The 13,761-nt window shown below is 41.0% G+C and overlaps 1 protein-coding gene across 5 annotated transcripts in view; it reads right to left on the reverse strand.

Annotated features, from left to right (window-relative positions):
• Positions 1 to 5,950: 5,950 nt before the first annotated feature.
• Positions 5,951 to 13,761, reverse strand: part of srsf11 (serine and arginine rich splicing factor 11) — a 30,342-nt gene continuing 22,531 nt past the window's right edge. For all 5 annotated transcript variants that reach the window (XM_043699335.1, XM_043699334.1, XM_043699338.1 and 2 more), the window contains 5 exons: positions 12,117 to 12,245; positions 11,912 to 11,995; positions 8,717 to 8,836; positions 7,209 to 7,362; positions 5,951 to 7,038 (listed from right to left, as the gene is read on the reverse strand). In XM_043699335.1, the coding sequence (XP_043555270.1) occupies positions 6,835 to 7,038; positions 7,209 to 7,362; positions 8,717 to 8,836; positions 11,912 to 11,995; positions 12,117 to 12,245 (691 nt within the window). In that variant the 3' untranslated portion in view covers positions 5,951 to 6,834. The remainder of the gene's footprint in view (positions 7,039 to 7,208; positions 7,363 to 8,716; positions 8,837 to 11,911; positions 11,996 to 12,116; positions 12,246 to 13,761) is intronic.

The following is a 13,761-nucleotide window of genomic DNA, read 5'->3' on the forward strand; positions in this document are numbered from 1 at the left end:
CCTGTGATGCAAATGTGTTAATCAAAGAGCAGCAGAAAGCCTCTCCTCATGAACTGACAGTTTGGAGAGAGAGAGGGGCCACACAGTCAGAAGGGATTTGGAGGTCACCGGACGGTAGACCAGTCCTCCCCCAGGTTTGATAGCTTCCATGCTCCAGAAAGCTCACGGGTTGACACATTGTGGAAAAACACAGATACAGAGGTATCTGACACATTGGTGGCATCCGTTCTTGCCAGCAATGATTGAAAATTATATCAGGGAATGTAGAACGTGTACAGAATACAATGTGAGACCAACAGTGAAACCACACGAGGGAAAATTCCCTCTCCCAAGAATGCCAGGTCAGGAAATAGTGATCGACTACACTGACATGATAGAGAGAGTAAACGGATACCGGTACCTTTTGGTAGCAGTGGATGCACACACTGGTTGGTCAGAAGCGATACCTGCTAAAAAGGAAGACGCAAAAACAGTGATCAAATTCTTGATAAACCAATACATTCCAATGCATGGGTTTCCAAAGAGAGTCAGGTCAGATAATGGCACACATTTCAAGAACAAAGACCTGCAAGAAGTTGAAGCAGCTTTAGGACTGAAACATGCGTTTGGAACTGTGTATCATCCTCAGTCACAGGGTAAAGTTGAAAGATTGAATCAGTCCATAAAAGGGAAAATAGGAAAAGTATGTGCCCAAACAAAGTTAAGTTGGGTGGAGGCCCTACCCTTAGCTTTACTGTCCATTAGAAGTTCAGTAAACTCCATCACAGGATTTACCCCGTACGAGCTTACAACAGGGCAGCAATTCCCGGGACCGGGAGCCGGACTACAGATCTTAGAGGGAGGGGAAGCCTCCCTAAGTTACAAACCTTACTATGACCAACTAACAGCTTTGGTGTCAGCTTTCTCCAAACAGGTTGGATCGGAAAAGGGAGCCTTACAGAGCCAGCCGCCATCTACCACGGATTGGGTCCTGTTGAAAGTGATCAAACGGAAATGGTCGGAGCAAAGGTGGACAGGACCTTATAAGGTTGTGGAGAGGACATCTCATGCTGTCAGACTACAGGGGAAAGGCGAAAGCTGGTACCATTGGAGCCAATGTGCAGCTACGGAACCGCCAACGAGAACTCTAGAACAAATAAGAACAGAAAAAGAGTAAAAGGGTTTTACACTTTTGCCTCTTGCAGGAAGAGGATTCTGAAAAAAAGGGGAGAGATTCTCCAGGTCTCTAAGGAAGGGCTTTTCTGGAGAGCAGAAGTGAACACGGGATCGGAACATAAAAAGAATTTATTTAAAATATATAGGCAGGTGGTATGTTTATCTTTGTAAGAAGCCCACATTACCCTCACCTGTGGGGGTTGGGAGTTTTTGCTATTCTTTTATGTATAAGTGTTATGTCGCTGTTAATAGGGGTATTAACCACGAGGGACAAACACACAGACGAGGGAGACAGTCCCAGGCGCAAAAGAGCAATAGGGCAAGGGGTGGACAAATGTTTAAGGGAGGCGGGGAGCCAGGTACACATCAGACATGATAAAAGCTATGGTATAACATACCAGTTTGACTTATGCGAAGTAATTGACTGTGGCCACAATCCAGGAAGCTGAGGGGGTATGATGTATACCTTTGCGTGCATACCAATTACTATAGATGGTGCCCGACGTGGCATCATGTATTAAGATGGACTGGGGCAAGATGGACGCCCAAGAAGTCGCCATCCTCGGATAATAGATGGAAGGCTCGAGACCATGTGAGCCTCACTAGGGGGCAACTTGATCATTCCTCAGAGATGAAAAATCCACTTTTGTTAACCCTGACAGGATTCACCATTAGCCCTGGTCCCGAAGAAGTACGGAAGCACTGCGAAATCCATGATAACAGCTTTTACTTTGTAATAGGTGTAGATCAATCAGGAAAGGATACCATGGGACTAGTGAAGGTAACCTTGGTAGATCCTCCTACCTACCAGCCAAAAACCGGAAACACAAGCGTGGAGTTAGAACAAAGTTCAGGAGTTGTGGTGATAGATTCCAATAACATTACGAGAGATGACATTATTAGACTAGCTACCGGATATAGTGATAGGAACACGTGGCTGGACTGGATGACAGCTACCGCAACCTCAATGAATATGAGTAATTGCGTCGCGTGTTCCTCGGCTAGGCCAACCCTATCTACTACCCCAGCCCCATTGTTCCCTAATGTAGACCCAGCAGGATTTCACTGCATGATAGCCCTCACCATCCAGGCGGACCCTCCGAACTGTACTACCTTAAGTGTTATTTTCCCGCCTGTAAAAGATTTCCACGTTACCTCCAGTGTTTAGCCCAAGGGTCAACGATTACACTTGTTTCACTTGGAGATCTAATACAATCTTGGGAGACATCCCCGCTGACTGGTGTCGGGACACGATTGATGTAAGCAGCTGGCAGAATACTAGCCAATGGTTTGGGCCAGAGCTAATTTTTTTTGGTACTGTGGAGATAGAACACTATATGTTAGTCTACCTCCAGATTAGTCTGGAACTTAATGGTCCGGCTAGGGGTACCGTTATTCCTCTTAGGAGAACGACAAAAGGGAATAAATCCGCATGTACGAACACGTAGGGATTTATTTGATGTCACTTCTGGATCAACCACTTACATAGATGCAATAGGTGTTCCCTGTGGCGTACCTGATGAATATAAATTGGTATACCAGATAGCAGCAGGATTTGAGAATCTTCCACTTATCAGTGCTGTATTCCCAGTCACGTCGAATAAAAACGTTGACAGAATGAATTATGTACATTACAATGTACTCAGGCTAGCCAATAGAACTAGAGATGCGGTGGCGGGACTCTCTGAACAATTGGCAGTGACCTCATTGATGACAGTACAAAATAGAATGGCCTTAGATATTAGATTACTTACAGTGTGGAAACAGGCCCTTCGGCCCAACAAGTCCACACCGCCCTGCCGAAGCGCAACCCACCCATACTCCTACTTACCTAACACTGCGGGCAATTTAGCATGGCCAATTCACCTGACCTGCACATCTTTGGACTGTGGGAGGAAACCAGAGCACCTGGAGGAAACCCACGCAGACAAGGGGAGAATGTGCAAACTCCAGTCAGTCGCCTGAGGCGGGAATTGAACCCGGGTCTCTGGCGCTGAGGGGCAGAAGTGCTAACCACTGTGCCACCGTGCCGCCCACTATGTTTGGAGATCAATGTTGTACATTTATCCCCAACAATACGGCACCTGATGGTTCGGTAACCAGAGCCTTGGAAGGACTAAGAATCTTGTCTGAAGAAATGCATGAACATTCGGGTATTCACAACCCTCTAGGAGGACTGTTCGACTCATGGTTTGGGAAATGGAAAGGATTAATTGTGTCTGTGTTTCTGTCCCTCGTGGGTATGATCATTGTCTTAGTGTTGTGTGGATGTTGTTGTATGCCCTGCATTAGATCTTTGTTGAACCGAGTAATCATTACAGCTATTGAAGGGAAGGCTCCTCCGCCCTACTAGATGTCACAGATGGAGATGGAAACCATAGCTCTGGCAAGAAAGGACGACTATGCATCGGAGACCGAAAATGATGTATAAAATTGGTTTGTTGGTCTCATTTTCATGAGACCAAAAGGGGGACTTGTAAATATATGGCTTACTTGTAAATAAATGGTTGGCTGCCACTGTAAATAGACTCGACATTCGGAAGCCTTTGGGGATGCTCCGTTATTCGCGCGCGCAGAACAAGGTCACGTGGTGTTTCGCTCCGTTCCAAAACAAGGTCACGTGATGCACTGTTTCACGCGCCGGAGGCGTGCAGGGAGGTCACGTGATGCACTGTTTCACACGCCAGAGGCGTGCAAGGTGGTCACGTGGTCCTTCGCTTCGCAGGCAAAACGGGGTCACGTGGTCCTTCATTTCGCGCGCAAAACAAGGTCATGTGGGGTCGAACATCCGGGAACGCAAGGAGGCGGAGAATGGAGTCAGATCAACAACCAATCAGAAGATAATCCCACCTCGGTGATTGCATGATGTTTTTTATTATATAAAAAGATTGGGACAGGGACAAGTGTGTGGATTTTTTCTGAACTGACACACTGTATAGTTTGTCAGGGACAGAAAGGTCTAGACCCAGAGCTCTGTATGCTTTATCCACTTACTGCTAAAATACATTTAAAGTGAGAGACCGAATATCTTCTCCTAATGCTTCATTTAAAGAACATGCAGGACTTGGCTCACACATAGAAGTTAGTAAGTAGATTGAGTCAAAGTCCAACACTTGCAAAGGAAAGATTATGTCAGGATAGACTCAAGTACCCAAAAAGTTGGTGAACATTAATAACTAGAATTTTAAATTAAGATTGTACTTATTAGGCAATACATAAAGGCCACCAGTTAAAAAAATATCAAATTATGATGGCATGCTGAAAGCATATAATTAGCAGACAAACAGTTTGCGGTCTTGCACACCTTTGGGACAAATTATGCAGTTTGAAATAACTGAACAAAAAAAAAATCAGAAAATAAGTTTCTAAAAAAACTGCAAGATGGTTATCATTCTGACATGGTTTAAGAAATCTTTTAGCATTAATTTTCACATAAAGCAGTTTAATAAGAGTAATAAACTTCCTCCAATACTGTGGGCTCTTTAGACAACCTTTTGTGGGATACCTTGTTTACGTCTTCTGGGAAGTCCAAATACAACACATCTACTGGTTCCCTGCTCAACCTCACCATCCCAGAATCAGCCTACTGAACATTCTCTGAATATTTTCCAAAGCCAATACAAGTCCAATGTAATCAAAACTGCCTCCAATATTCTAGGCATGGTCTTGCCAATGCCCTGCACAGTTACTGCAAACTTCCCCTACTTCTGCCATTTCCTGGTCCCCTATTTCCCCAGCCTCTTTTTAAAGGGCCCTTAGCCCCCCTCCCTTTTTTTCTAAAACATCTTCCAGGTGTGTTCATTAAGCTTAATGGCTTCCACACAACTAGTCTACACAGGGAATATATTAAGGGCAAATGCTATTTTACCTTGGGTTGCACAATTAAAATCTGACTTTAAAAGAATCAAACAACATAGTATTTTAACAAATTTGATAGAGAATTAGGAATAAGTTTAAAATGGAGTATAATCTATTAACTCCTGGAATATATATGCTTGAAGCTGAAAGTTGATTTTATGGACTCAAGATTAAGAATACTATCTTCGACTTTTTTTGTTAATCCCTTTATTGTACTGGATATGGTCAAACCAAAATATTTAAGTTTAGGGTGGGCTCTGAAAGAAACTAGCTGCAATACAAAGAGTAGCAAGCAGGTGATTTGAAAGTGAAGCAGGTATCTACCATCCCAATCTAAGCATCAACATTTGTTGGCAAACTTACAACTTGAATCCTGACTAATAACTAAACTAGAGGTTCACTGTAAAGATTAGGGCGGATGATGGCTCAGCAGTGAGCACTGCTGCCTCACAGCACTAGGATTCCAGGTTCGATTCCAGCCTCGGATGACTGTTTGTGTGGAGTTTGCACATTCTCCCTGTGGCTGCGTGGGTTTCCTCCAGGTGCTCCGGTTTCCTCCCACAGTCCAAAGATGTGCAGGTCAGGTGAATTGACCATGCTAAATTGCCCATTGTGTTAGCTGCATTAGTCAGAGGGAAGTGAGTCTGGGTGGGTTACTCTTCGGAATGTGGACTGGTTGGGCAGAAGGGCCTGTTTCCACACTGTAGGGAATCTAATATATTGTCTGCTCACACCTGGAAGTGAACAGATCTGAATTTGGCCAGTGATAATACCTTCCAAATGGCACTGGACTGTACCATTACTATTAGTTGACACCTCCAGAAGATGCTGAAAATAAGTAAATATCAACATTGGAAATGCTTCTGGAGAGGCGTTGGTCAGACTAGGATTGTGTTCCTGCACCTCTGAAATAAACAAAATGGGGAAAGAAACTTCATTAAAATTATATTACCTTTATTTATAGCCATTTTAAATATGAAAATTGCAGTCCACTTTCACAGCAGATCCACAATTATTCTCCATCATGTATTACATCCAAATTAAAGTTTTTACAAAACATTGAACACCATCCTGAAGACCTGACTATAGAAGCTCCAATCAAAATAATGAGCAGAATCTGAACTAGGCTTTAAAATAGCTTTTATTATCAAAGCTCACATGTAAAACAGAAATTGTTTTCATAAACTGTACAAGACCATGGCACATACTGCAGCCAAAATTGCTAATCTGACAGACTTGTCAGTATCAAGATAAAGAAAACTATTTTCCTCACAAGACCTTGCACATGAACTCCAGTTTGTGCAGATGCTCACTATTTTGAAAATAGTGTGCAAAACACAAATGATAAATTGAAGAGCAGGAAATATCAAAGTATGTTATTTATTAGAGCTACATACAAAAGCAGACAAAGCCACTTAAAACTAAGAAAGCCAAATAAACAGTGAACTACATAAACTCAAAATCTACAGTCACAAGGCTCATAGGATATGTAACTATCTACATCAGTATTGGTTGAGTTTCTTTGAACAAATATTACACATTACTGAGGTTCCTACTCTTTTCAAAGGAGATCCCTGCATATATTTCAGAAAAAGCTTCTTACTGGCACACCAATCTGATGCTATTAGAAGTGCAGTTTCACTTCTTGAACCAAGTCATCTGCACACCTCTTCCACAAACTGTGTCGAACAAGGCAGGTGCCAAAGTCACCACTTTCTAACCGTAGAAAATATTATAGAAGGGCGACACTTCAATTCTGACAGAAAGCACTGCTAAAAATAATCACTTCACATTAGGAATATAAATCAGCTTTCACTAAGTTTATTCACTCATGTCCATATCTTCTTCATGGTGATCATCGCCATTGACCTTTGACTCTTTAACAACATCAGTACTTTCCTTGTCACTTGGCTGTGCAACCTCTTTCAGTTTTGGAGACACTGCAGATTCAGAAACTCTCTGCTCTTCTTTTCTTTCTTTTTCACTGTCATACCCTTGCTCCTCTTCATCATAATCTCTTGTAACCTGCATAAAAGTAAGAGATTTTGAAAACCATTCTTCAATTCCATAAAAGCAATCCAAATAAAATCATGTAGTAGTAGTCAAACTCTCATACTACAGAAAAGGAATGATTCAATACAGTAGACGTTTAGAGATTATACCAATTCTAATATTCTTTACACTTTCAGATTTACCTTCACATCTCCTTTTTCACTCTCCACTTTTTTTTCCCTCTCCTTCTCCCGCTCTTTGTCTTTGCTCTTCTTCTTTTTGCTGGATGATCTCTCCCTTTCCTCTACTTCTCTGCTTCTGTCTCTGTCTTTATCCTTCTTCTTTTCTTTTTTGTGCCTATAAAATAAGTTGGTCAAAAAATTTCAAATAGCTTGAAGATTTATCTTTGATTTGAGAAGAACTGTTTAAAGAGATGGGGTTTGTTGGTGATGGTGGTCGGAAGGGCTGGGGGCAGAAGAGGAGTGGGAGGAGGAGAAATACAAGGAGAAGGGACGAAGGGGTTCCTTCATCTAAGAAATAACCTTAACATTGGATAAAAATGTTAGCCTGGGTCTCAAACGGAAGTGTGGCAACAATCCTGAACCATCTGCGATGCCAGTTTGAAACTTATCTATGTTACAAAATAATTTAAAATTTGGATTTGAGTTAATAGCATGTGGGAAAAAGGAATTTAATAGTCAAGATTAAGTATTTCTATAGCCATGGTGATTTCTTTAAAAAGAGCACAAGTGTGTTTCTGGGTTGCAAGAGGGTTTTGTCATAATTGCAAACTTTATAATGGAACAAAGTAATGTAGTGCATTAAGTTGTCAATTTAGAAAGCACTAGAATTTTTTTTATTAGGGGAGATATTGTAGGTTTGAATAGACTTTTGGGTTCAGTTATGCTTTGGAAAAATCTTGAGTGAAGCTGGATATGTAAAACAGCTACACCTGATGCAAGATGATGGTTTAGAATTGTTAGGAAATAGTGTAAAGCAGTGTAGTTTGATAGCTCCAGACTAGAAGTGTTTGAATACAACCCTGAGAGAATTATTTGAAACTGCAAAAATCTAAACTCTTTAAAAACTCCAGGAAGAGCCCATCAGATTCTCAATACTGGGAACTAAAATCAGTTAAATTACAGCCAACAGATTTGAAAGAGAACGGACTTCTCTCTATTGAGTGTATTGTAAAGGTCTGGTTTTGAGATCAATGGGTTCACATTTTACCATGTTTCAGAATCTTTGAAATGTGGGCATGCAATGCTGAAGATCTGTTAAGTTTTAATTATTAAAACCAAACAAAACTGTCAAACCAAATTTCAGTCTAGGATCAGACCTGTCCAGTCCATCAGTGGCACTGTAGAGAGTCCTGTGAAAAAGTAGCTGCATTTTACTTAAAACCTGACCTGCAGTGTGAATGGCTTGCTGTTAATTTTGACAACTCTGAGGGATGCAGTCACAACAATTTTCAAACATAATGGGACCACAATAAGAAAACAAATTGGAAAACAGTGAGCCAACTAAATAACAATGCTGCCACTGTGCCAAACTGTAATAGCAGATTGTCAGATCAGCATCAGATAAAACTGATAAAATGTGTTGCTGGGAAGTTGTCCACAATGTTAAGAAGTACAAACTCCCATCAAGTTGAAAAATATTTACAAACCCTATTCAGATGTGATTCATCAACAGTATTTGTCTCATTTACCTTCTAGGGGATGGTGACCGTGACAGTTTACGTTTGGGTGATCGCGACTTCTTTGGGGACCTTGAAATCGTCCTACTTCTTCTACGCCTTCGTTCTCTTTCTCGGTCTCTGTCTCTGTCTCTGTCAGGGAACATTTTAATTACAGCATTCTATTACTCTTATATAATCATCCTATACTCAGAGTTCTCAGTGTTGGCAAAATTAACCATTTGCATAGTCCATTTTTTCTCAATTACATTTAAAAACTTCAAGGTTTACAATTATTTCTAATAGCAAAACTTGTTTCAAAAACTGCAAATCATTGTATCAAAAAAATTAAAATCTTGACAATTGGAGGAAATTTTAAAAAGATAGGAGGAAAAGAGACAGTTCTAACTACACAACTGGATAGGCAACCTCGTAGATTACCCACGTGACTCTACACCCACAGCAAAGTTGCTGATTTTTAAATACTCTCTGAAAATGCACAGTAAGGTATTTAGTAATAATAGTTAGAAAATCTAAAAAAACTGAATGGACCATCTTGCAGAATACCAAGTATCCCCTGCCCTCAACTCCATGATGATCATCATTTGGAGGATGCAGCATATACAGTGGTTGATGGATTTTATGTGCACCACCAAGTGGCTCAGCAACAGCACTACTGATCAAACTGGTGAAATTATAAAGGACTCTGCTCCAAGACTGGGCCTACGCAGGTGGTGAAGGAACCAGAGAAAGACAGTTGACCTGATACTCAGCAATCTGCCTGCTGCAAATGATTCTGTCCATGACAGTAATCAGTAAGAGTGATGACTACACAGTCCTTGTGGAGTCCAACTCCCACCTTCACATTGAAAATACTCTCCACTGGGTTGTGTGGCACTATCACCATGCTAAATAGACTACAATCAAATCTAGCAAGTCAAGAGTGGGCATCCATGAGATGCTGTGGGACAGGAGCAGAAGAATCATACATCAATCTGCAACCTCATGACCTCGCATATGCCCAACTGTACCATTACCATCAAGACAGGGTATAAACCTGATCCAAAGAAGAGGGAATGTCAAGAGCACTACCAGGCACACCTAAAAATGAATAATATTGAAGGTACAAAACAGGATTCTTGCATGCCAAACACCAAGTGATGCACAGAGCTCAGCAACTTCACAACCAACAAATCAGATCAAAGCTCTGGATGTGGCAGGACTGCAGTCATGAATGGATGGTGAACATGTGAACTGACAAGATTAGGAGGCACCATAATATTTCTATCCTCAATGACAGGGGACCCCAGCACATCAATGCAATAGACTGTAGCATTTGCAACAATCTTCATCCAGAAATGCCAAGTGCATGATCCATCTCCGCCTTCTCCACAGGTCCCCAGCATCACAAATGCAAGTCTTCAATCAATTAAATTCACTCCAAATGAGAGAGAGAGCTGAAGGCACTGCATATTGTAAAGGCTGCAGGTATTGATGACATTCTAGCAATACTACTGAGACAAATGCTCCAGAACCTGCCACATCCCTTGTGAAGTTGTTCCCAGTATAGCTACAATATTGGCTTCTACCTTACTATGAAGAAAATGACGCAGGTATGACCAGTACACAAGTAGCAAAATAAATTCAACCTGGCCGATTACCACCTCATTAGTCTGCACCTCAACATCAGTAAAGTGATAGAAGGTATCATCAACTGTGTGATCAAGCAGCTCTTGCTTAGCAATAAACCATTACCTCTGGTGCCCAATTTGGATTCCACGAAGGCCGCTCGGTTCAAACAAACAGAGTCAAATTCCAAAAGGTAAGAGTCAATGCCGTTGACCCCCAGACTGCATTTAACAGTGTAGCAATGAAGAGCCCTAACAATAAATCAGTAATTGGCAATCAGAAGGAAAGGTCTCTGGTGGTTGAGTCAGACCCAACACAAAGGAAAACAGTTGTGATTATTGTATGTCAGCCATCTCTGTTCCTGGACACCTTTGCCAGATTGCCTCAACTTTGTGTCCTCAGTCCAACCAAATTTGGCTGCTTCAATAACTTGCCCTCCATCATAAGGTCAGAAGTGGAATATTTGCTGATAATTGCACAATGTTGAGCACCATTTGCAACTCCTCAGATATTGTGGCAGTCCATCTTCAAATGCAGCTAAACTTAGAAAATATCCAGGTTTGGGCTGAAAAGTGGCAAATAACATTTGTTCTCCACAAATGGCAAGCAATGACTATCTCCAGTGAGAGAATTTAACCATCATCTGTTGACATTCAATTGCGTCACCATGGCTGAATCCCCATGATCAGAAACTTAACTGGACTCGCCATATAAACACAGTGGCCACAGAAGGTCAGAGACAACCTCCTGACTGTCCACCATCTAGAAGCAGCACGTCAGGAATGTGATGGAATGGTCCCCAATTATCTAGTTGAGTACAGCTCCAACAACACAAGCTTTATATCATCCTGGACAAAGCAACTTGCTTAATGGCATCACATCCACAACCTCTGCCACCAATGCTCAGTTGCAGCAGTTGTACCACCTACAAGATGCACTGTGGAAACCCACTAAGATTTCCTCAACAGCACCTTCCATTTCTGCCTGGAAGAACAAGGGCCAAACATACATGGGAACACTATAACCTGCAAGTCACCCTCCAAGCCACTCACCATTCTGAGCTGGAAAGATAACACTCTTCCTTTTAGTATTGCTGTGACAAAATCTTGGAACTCTCTCTCTCACAGCATTGTGGGTCTTCCTATAGAGACTGCAACAGTTCAACTACACCTTTCAAAAGCAACTAGGAATGAACAATAAATGTTGGCCACCCAGTGATACCAAATTCCACGAATGAACGAAAGAAGTGTTATCGGAAAAGATGACACTTCCTTCAACAGACAAAAATTGGAATTTAATTTTTGTTTCCACCTGGAAAACAGACCTTGACCCACCAAACACCACACTGCTATCTCAAATGTTCAATGCCAATGAGCAACACAAGGTAGTGGCCCTTATTTTCTGCCTGAAGTTCTAAAACATTCTTCATTGTACAGTATAGAACGTCACAACCCTCTTGTCTCTTGGTTCCAATTAAAGAATGCTGCGTGGATCAGAAACTCCCAATGTAGAGAAAGAAATACACCCCTCGTGACAACCTGCTTACATCTTATTTTTAAAACATAACCTTTTGGTTAAGTGCCCCACTTGAATGCATACCTGCTAGGACTTCGAGACCGCCTGGCTGTGCTATAACTTTTAGGAGGTGTTTTTGATCTCTTTTTCTCTTCCTTCTTTTTCTCTCTACAGGGAAAACAAAGTGATGTTTAAAAATGGCTATACAAAAGTTCATTTAAAATCCACATTAAAAACAGATATAAATACCAAGAGCAAATCAAAAAAAAAAATCAAATCTGCAACAAACCTCGATTTGGATATGCTTCTAGACCGCCTTCTTTCTCTTGAGCGTGATCTTCTTCTTCTTGGACTTCGTGATCGTCGTCTGCTCCTAGACTTTGAATGTGAACGCCTTCTAGATCTGCTCCTGGAGCGCCTATTAAAAACAGGTGCTGTGTAAAGTACTCAACAAAAATAAACCTATTATCTAACAATACAATTTGTGCTTAAAGAACAGATCTAGACAAATAGCTGGAAACAAAAAAAAGTGCTCAAAACAAATTTAAGAACAGCTGTATTTAAGGTTTATTCATGCAGTTCCAATGTAAATCTCAAACTGGCATTAAATGGAATACTACAATGTGAAGGATCTAAGTATAGTGTCATTTTTGATAAAACAATGACAGCATAAAGTACAAGCTAGGAAAAGAAATGGAATTCTGTTAAAAAAATAGAGAAGTCAAACTGAAAACACGTTTAGTTATCTGGGTGTCCTTGTGCATGAATCAAATGTTAGTATGTAGATAGAGCAAGTTAATAGAATACTATTAACCTTTACAGAGGACAGTGAACAAGAGGTTTCGGTTCAGTTATACTGGTTATGGTAACTCAGTTAAGGAAGAATGCAGATGTGTTAGAAACAATTCTGAGGATGTCTATCAGATTAATAGCTGTAAAGGGCAGGTTGTGGAAAGGTTGCACAGGCTAGATTTGTGTCTGGAGTTTAGAAGCATAAGAAACAGTTTGACAAACAAACAGTTAAGATCCTAAAGGGTCCTGACAGGGTAGATGTGGACATGATGCTTCTTATGGCAAAATCTAGAACCGGGGTCCCTGTTTTTAAAAATAAGTGACAACTCATTTAAAACAGAAATGATGTGAAACTTTTTCTCAGAAACACAGGAGTCGTTTCCTGAAAATGCAGTGGAAGCAGAGTTTCAGTTTTTAAATAATCTTAAAAGGCAGAAGCGGAGAGTTCTTGGTAAGCAAGGTCGTGAAACGTGTTCAGGGTAGGAGGAAGTATAGCTTTAGGGTTACAATCAGATTGACCATGATCTTATTAAATGCAAAGTAGACTTGAAAGACTGAATAGCTTATTCTGGCTCATTGTCAGTTTGACAATGAGTTCTATCATCTCAGGCCTGGGGTATCACTTCAGGTGTACCTAGAACCAAACACCTTCAGCTTCTTCAATGACGTCTACTCCTTCATGAAGCCAAAAGCTGGGATGTTCACTGATGACTGCACAATGTTCAACACAATGTTGCGACTCCTCAGCAAATAAATGTACCATATATACTTGAGTAATAGTCAACATCATGTAAAAGTCGATCCCCTATTTTTGGCCTAAAAAAATTAAGGAATTATCCACATATCTCGTATAAAAGTTGATCCTAGTTCTTGACAGATAACAGATGCATGAGTGAGTGAGCAGGCCATCCCGCTCCAGGTATTCCAGTCCGCCAGCCATCATGCTCTGCTCTGGGTTTTCAGAATTACCATAATTCATTGTGTTTTTGTTCTTTATTCGTTTAGATCAATTGAGCTTCTGCTAATGATAAAATATGAATTTTAACAGGCATGAAATTCCACCCCTCAGAGTAGCATCCATGTAATAGTCGACCCCATAAGTTTAACTTTAAAAAGTAGACAGAAAGATTTGACTATTACTC

Source organism: Chiloscyllium plagiosum, chromosome 11, assembly GCF_004010195.1.
Source record: "Chiloscyllium plagiosum isolate BGI_BamShark_2017 chromosome 11, ASM401019v2, whole genome shotgun sequence".
NCBI classification, from domain to species: Eukaryota; Metazoa; Chordata; class Chondrichthyes; order Orectolobiformes; family Hemiscylliidae; genus Chiloscyllium; species Chiloscyllium plagiosum.